Source organism: Priapulus caudatus, unplaced genomic scaffold (assembly GCF_000485595.1).
Source record: "Priapulus caudatus unplaced genomic scaffold, Priapulus_caudatus-5.0.1 Scaffold557, whole genome shotgun sequence".
Lineage (NCBI taxonomy): Eukaryota > Metazoa > Priapulida > Priapulimorpha > Priapulimorphida > Priapulidae > Priapulus > Priapulus caudatus.
In genome coordinates this window covers 79,732-87,079 of record NW_014577618.1, presented here as the reverse complement: position 1 = coordinate 87,079, position 7,348 = coordinate 79,732, and the positions used below count along the sequence as shown (strand labels likewise).

Sequence of the window (7,348 nt, the reverse complement as noted above, 5' to 3'; positions counted from 1 at the left end):
CGTCGCGTCGCCACGGCAACGGCCCGCCGAGTCGTTCGTCGCCGCGGAAACGGCCGCCCGGTTTACGTTCGCGCTGCGTTTTGCGCCGCCGCGTTTTCGCGGAAACCAACGGAATGCTAGTTGTTGGGTTTTATCCTCGCGAACGTTCGCTTGTTTTGTCGCCACGCTTGCACGTTGTCCTGCGCGCAGCGCTTGGATCGGTAAAATCGTCGATCGTGGGGAGGGAGGAGGGGGGGGGGTAAATGTTTGCTCGTGTCTCTGCCGACACCTGTGGCGGGTTTCGGTCCAGCCATGCTCTCATTTTTTATGTGTTTATGTGTGTGCGTAACCCCAAAACGTACTGCCGTAGAAAATAAGCGCATTTTTCTCTTGTCCTTTTTGCGTCAGGAAAACGCGTTTGTTGTGTTGCTTTAGGTCATGTTATCTAGGGCGGCCGCGCGTAACCTTAACTCGCTTCTCGTCGTAGGCTTGCTGATGAAGTTTGGGTAGCTCGTGTGTATACAGTGCATGTACGCTTATTATACAACACTGCTACACTCGGAGCAAGCGAAATGTCACGTCGTTTTTTTGCGAGAATTTATTTTGTGTGCAGTTTTGCGTGTCGTAGTTGGCAGCTGGTAATAAGTAAATAACACTTAAACAGCATATATAAATAGTAATATGTAATAGTCATCATGGGAAAGAAGGGTAGATATGTGCGGTAAACGTATATAGTGCAGCCTGGCAGCTACACACGGGGTTTAGTACAGTTGACCTAGCTGCCCATTCCTAAGTAATCGTACATTTGCTTGCCTCACTAACCATCCCACATCTCCCCCCGAGTAGCATCCCACACCCTTTACCCTCCCACTCGCGTGCGCCCCTTCACTGAATTTTAAATTCATGAATTTCTAACGGGTTTCCGTGCCGACGTTGTTGCTGAAATTCGACGCTGACGGCTGTCGAACCCTGTTCCCAGGGCGCGCGACGTCGGCATCACGATCGTCAACGAGGTGGGACTGGACCCTGGGATCGACCACTTGCTCGCGATGGAGTGCATCGAGTCGGTCAAGGAGCAGGGCAGTACGGTGAAGTCGTTCATCTCGTACTGCGGCGGTCTGCCTGCGCCAGAGAACTCCGAGAATCCGCTCCGATACAAGTTCAGGTAGACCCAGGCCGTTGGCCCGTCCGCTACCACGTAAAAAAAGAAGTTTCTTAACAGTTTTTTCCCCATCAGTGTCAATAGTTTAAATTTCATTTAATAATTATAATTATTAGACAATTAGTTAGTTTAAAAATGTACTTTGGACACTCGTGGTGGGCGAGATTGCCAATTTTTGGCTGAGCGATCCTCTCTCGCGCGCTCTGACGCATGGCTGTTCTTTTGTTTTGCATCGCAGCTGGAGTCCACTGGGCGTGTTCAGGAATGCTCACAGCGGAGCGAGATACCTGCTCAACGGAAAGGTAGGGCCCTCAGAACTGCGGATGCCTGTTCACTGTGAATGTTTCTTCACTGTGTTTGCCTTGTGTGTGTATGTATGTACTACGTATTCACTGTAGTATATCTCTATTTATTGCGTATTTAATTAAGTAAATTTTATTTTCCTAAACATGTGATTTTACTCTATATATTCATGTAATCTGTATCATGTATGCCTGTATAAGTAATAAGTATATGTATTCACTCCATGAATATATGTTCCACTCCATGATGATAAACCTTCACTACGGTGCATATCTTTTGACTGTGAGGTCCACCTGGCATGGTCCTACACCCATGGGTTCATTCATCCTTATCATCATCTAACTCCGCCACATCTGCCTTCGCGCGTTTCAGGTCGTCGACGTGCCAGTAGGGGGCGCTGTGCTGGACGCGCGGCAGAACATCGACTTCCTGCCCGGATTCAACCTGGAGGCGATTCCGAACCGCGACTCGACCAAGTACGCGTCGCCATACGGAATCGAGAGCGCGCACACGATCATCCGCGGCACCCTGCGCTACAGGGTGAGTACCTCGTGGCGCCCATCTAGCTCGCGGCGAGCAAGAGCGTGTCATATATGCATCTATAGATAGATAGACAGACACACAGACAGACAGACAAACAGACACTCAGACAGACAGACAGACAGACACATAGGCAGACAGACAGACAGACACATAGACAGACAAGACGGGACAGACAGACAGGGGACAGACAGACAACAGGGACACATAGACAGGACAGGCCGGGCAGGACAGACAGACCTATAGGACAGGACAGCCGGGCCGACAAGACAGCAGACCAGACAGACAGCATAGACGAACAGTGCTGGGCAGACAGACAGACAGAGAGATAGATCACAACATGTTTTGCATGCATGCATGTGTATCTCTCTCTCTCTGTCTCTCTCTCTCTCTCTCTCTCTCTCTCTCTCTCTCTCTCTCTCTCTCTCTATATATATAGAGATATCCATCCTCACGCATCGTGTTGTGTTGCAGGGCTACTGCGAAGCCCTCAAGGGTCTTCTCAAGGTCGGCCTCATCAACGACGTACCGCATCCGAACCTGCATCCGATGGGACCGGAGATCACGTGGGTGAGTGAGTGAGTGAGTGAGCTCTGTAGCAGCGTGGGTGAGTGAGACAGCTCTATAGCGTGGGTGAGTGAGACAGCTCTATAGCGTGGGTGAGTGAGTGAGCTCTATAGCGTGGTAGCATGAGTGAGTGAGTGAGCTCTATAGCATGGTAGCATTAGTGAGTGAGTGAGCTCTATAGCAGCGTGAGTGAGTGAGACAGCTCTATAGCATGGGTGAGTGACTCAGCTCTGTTTCAGCATGGGTGGGATCGATCAGCGGGTGGCTGGAGCGTTCATGTCGCGACCCCTGCCAGGTTTCCCACCTGCGAATCCTTCTACCACATTACACTACTGCTGACCTAGAGACCTCGAGGCTTTCACCCACCGTGCCCGGTCCGCGAAATTTTTTCCCCACTTCAGTTCCGGACCACAGCCAATCAGCGCACTCCATTCACTCGACTTCCTCGAAGCAACAATGTAAAATGAATACCACCTATCCCTAACCCTAACCCTAACCGTAACCCATACCCGAACCCTAACACTAACTATAATCCAACCATATATATACGAACCATATATTACAAAACACTATCTATGGTGGGTCCGGAACTCAAGTGGGAAAACAAATTTTGCGCCCGGTCCTGTGTTCTGCAACGGCTACGTCGAGTGTAGTGTGGTGACCCGAGATGAGGAAGAAGCGGGTGGCTTGGTAAAAACTGTAATCGTTTTAGTAGGATGGATTAGGATGCAGGGGAAAAGGGAAGCTTGGAGCGAAAGGGTCGAGGGTTCCGTCGTTCTCACACCATTCGTATCGTCAATTGCTCCGTCGTTCTCATGCCTCTCCCGTCATCAGTTGTTCCGTTGTTATAATGGCGTCGGCGTCGTCCATTGTTCGGTTGTTCTCACGCCGTCTGCCGCTGCGTCCACAGAAAGAGTTCATGTGCACGCTGCTTGACCAGCCACTGGACATGATGTTGGACATGCTCAAGGACGCCGTGTTCGACAACGTCAAGCAGGACAACATCCACTACCACACGATCGCCAAGTGAGCATTCACCGCCGCTCGCCACTGCCTCGATGGATTTTTTAATGATTGATGCTACAGAATTTACCACAGTTTTTGCAAAATTGCAATGAAGTTAATATACGCTTCCATGTCTCGATTCGCGTGACGTGTAATTTAACATCTCACAGTGTCTCACAGTGTGCCATAGTGTCTTACAGTGTCTCACAGTGTCTCACAGTGTCTTACACTACGTTGCAGTAACTCACGGTGTCTCACAGTGTCTCACAATGTCTCACAGTGTCTCACAGTGTCTTACACTGTGTTGCAGTAACTCACGGTGTCTCACAATGTCTTACACTGCGTGGCAGTGACTCACGGTGTCTCACGGTGTCTCACGGTGTCTTACACTGCGTGGCAGTGACTCACGGTGTCTCACGCTGTCTTACACTGAGTGGCAGTGACTCACGGTGTTTCACGCTGTCTTACACTGCGTAGCAGTGTCTCACGGTGTCTTACACTGCGTGGCAGTGACTCACGGTGTCTCACGGTGTCTTACACTGCGTGGCAGTGACTCACGGTGTCTCACGGTGTCTTACACTGTCCTAACCCTAACCCTAACCCTAACCCTAATCCTAACCCTAACCCTAACCCTAACCCTAACCCTAACCTAATACAGAAAACAAAAAAATAATTAAAAAGCAAACGGGATTCGAACCACCGACCTTTCAGACATAAAGCTGGTGTGCTATCCATTACGCCAGAAAGACTTCATGAGAAATAGCACATGACATCTGCTAAATAAGCCAGCACATGTGTTTTTGAACCAATCAGGAGACAGGATGAACCAATCACAACCAATCAGATTCTTCGACTGGATATGTTGGTTAGGAAAAAAAAATTCGCGGCCGGGATCTGTACAGCCTCCTGGATGTATGTGTATATATATATACATCATTCACTGCTGCTGGGTAGGGAGATATTTTTACCGATCGATTCGGATAGTTATAGTTTTCCGTTGAGGTGGGGACAGCTATAGGAGAGAGGGACTATAGTCTGAGAGTAGAAGATTTTCATTGGATTTGTCCTGCCTATATAGTTACAGAGACGGCTCATTGTAGCCACTGGTGCCTCACGTAAACGTGAATGAATACGAGACTGACAACAGCTTCGCTCTTATAGTGAGTTATACTCTTCTTGAAACTTGAGCCTCCAAGGGCCTGTGGTCATACACATCCCAGATGTTTCCCGTTCATTATATTTCGTCCGAACAATAGAAATATATTTTGTCAAATTATACATGTAACATATATACAGATGCGATGGTTAGAACATATACAGGACAAGCCACTCAAGAGAAATTCCAATGTTAATTGGCCCCAATGGGAAGGTGACCGTTCTATAGAAGTGGCCGCTCGCGTTGACAGTAGCATGCAAGTGTAGTCGAAGTATATAACGCGCAATATATATAGCTTGTCGGCTTGTCGCAGTTGAATATAGCTCTTTGTGGTTATCAAATAAAATCTGGTGTGGAAAGTGGCGCACTCTATCCCCCTTTCATGTTCCCTTCTACCTGTTCCTAGAGAGGAAATCGGCTTTTGCTTTCGCGCGCGCCAATCCCCTGGCATTCTGCCAACTACCATTTCGCGCTACGCGCCAAAAACCTGGCGCGCTGCCAGAGGCATGTACGCAGCGCTCGGTGAAGCAGACGTGAGGGTGTGTGTCGAATGCGGGAGCCTAATTGGTCGGTGGAAACGGGGCGTGATGGGGGCTGTGTGAGCCGTGGTACTATTCGGAAATAGAAATGCTAGTTTTCGGCGGTTCCCGCATCACTTATCGCCAGCTGTTTTCAATACGTGAGCAGCAAAACCAAAAACAAGTTTGCTTTCCTCGCAGAACACCTTGCAATATTATCATCCAAGGGCAACAAATCTATAGGCGCTGCATGTGCGTGTGTGGCCCTAGTAGTACCTCCGCCAAGGCAGCTCAATTCTCTCACTGAAAATTTTTATTAATTAATTAATTAATTAAATAATTAATTGGATCCGGATCACGACCAAAATGTAATCAATTCTAAGTTACCCGATTTCTGACCTATCCTCCTGAAAATTTATTGATTAATTAATTAATTATTGGATCACGGATTCACCACCAATAATCTAATGAATTGTTACGTTAGCCATTTCTGACTATCCTGAAATTTTAATGACAATCGTCCATAATCTGTTTTAGTGTAGCCTGTACACAAACAAACCAACTGCACAAACCCACAAACCAACAAACACACGCCGGGTTGAAAACATTAACCTCCTGCCAACCCTTTTAATATTTTTAATATGCCCCTTGTATTTTTTACTTGCTGGGATAATATTTAGAATGACACCTTCTCCGGATCCGACTACGTGCCTGCAAACACCTTCGGTAAGGTTGACCTTTGACTACGTTGACCCTCGTTGTTTGGTGCAGGTCTCGGCACAAGGCGCGGTCGTCAGTGACGACCGTGAAGCGAGTTCTCGTGCTGGGCGCGGTGATACGGTCATGTCCGCCCCGCTCGTCAATACTGTCGCGCACGCCAGATTATCATCTCACCGTAGGTAGACCCGTGTATTAGACGCCATCACTTCTGGTTTTCTTCACGTGCATCGTCTCCGCTCGGTCTCTCTCGGCTCACTCTCTTTCTCTCTCTCATTCTCTCTTTCTCTCTGTCTCTCTCCCTCTCTCTATCTCTCGTCTGTCCTCTCTCTCGCTCACTCTCCTTTCTCTCTCTTCTCTCTCTTCTCTCTCCTCTCTCTCTCTCTCTCCTTCTCTCTACTCTCTCTTCTCTCTCTCTCTGATCTCTCTCTATTCTCTCCTCGTCTCTCTCTCTCTCGTATTCTCTCGCTCTCTTTCTTTGCTCTCGTCTCTTTCTTGTCCTCGCCTCGTCCCTCCATCCATTCGCTCCCGTCAGGTTCCTCTCTGATACCCTTTCTTCCCCTACCTTTCCCTTTGTCTCTGTACCCCCTCCCTCCCTCGTCTCCTCCTATGCTCTCTCTCCCTCTGCCTTTGTCCCCTCTCTCCCTCTCCATCTTCACCCTCTTCCTCTCTCCCTCTCTGGTCTTTCTTTATCCTTTCTCCTCTCTCTATTTGTCTCTTTCTCGCCTCTTCTCTTCTGTGTACATAGCACTGACCCGTGCCAGAGTACGCGGTGTCATTGCCAGCGTCGTGTCTTGAGCACTGAAGGTCCAGCAGATGAGCGTCGAAGGCTTGCCGGGCTGTGACCTTCGGTGCGTCGTCGACGATCTGCGCCAACGACGCATGAGCTCTCAGTTCCTCGGTTGCAGGACAGCCACCGATCTCGTCCATCAGCGATAAGCTTCATGGTTCCGCACAGCCCTTGAAAAAATGTCCATTGAATTTTGAGGGGAGATCCTGCAAACAGTACCGTTGCATTTAGTAAAAGTTTGATTGGCTGTGATGCTTGAAAAAGTGCTTGAATTCAGGGAAAGATGTTCTTGAATGTTTAGAAAGAATCGTTGCCTGATAATAAAAAGAAATTTGTACCATCAATAATGCTGCAAACATCAATAAAAATTCTCGTTAAATAGAGTTAAAAAGGGCTATAGACCGATAGACAGTATAATGGATGATCCACAAGAATTACAGTAAGTCAGTAAAATCAGTCTCAGAAAATCAAGGTATCGGTTGTGAGCGACAGTTTAGAAGGGTTTCAGTATGTGATTCAGGTAAGTTTTAGGGCTGACATGCACGTGATTAAGATATGGGGTTATTAATTTAATCACTACGTATGTTTTGTTCTGTGTCGTGATTCTGATT

The 7,348-nt window shown here is 48.1% G+C and overlaps 1 protein-coding gene across 1 annotated transcript in view; it reads left to right on the top strand.

Moving 5' to 3' along the window:
* The first annotated feature begins 964 nt into the window (after positions 1-964).
* The window catches only part of LOC106811625 (alpha-aminoadipic semialdehyde synthase, mitochondrial-like), a 22,356-nt gene continuing 15,972 nt past the window's right edge, over positions 965-7,348 (top strand). The window contains exons 1-5 of the mRNA XM_014815327.1: positions 965-1,144; positions 1,380-1,443; positions 1,817-1,984; positions 2,459-2,554; positions 3,462-3,577. Of these exons, the coding sequence (XP_014670813.1) occupies positions 1,029-1,144; positions 1,380-1,443; positions 1,817-1,984; positions 2,459-2,554; positions 3,462-3,577 (560 nt within the window). The 5' untranslated portion in view covers positions 965-1,028. The remainder of the gene's footprint in view (positions 1,145-1,379; positions 1,444-1,816; positions 1,985-2,458; positions 2,555-3,461; positions 3,578-7,348) is intronic.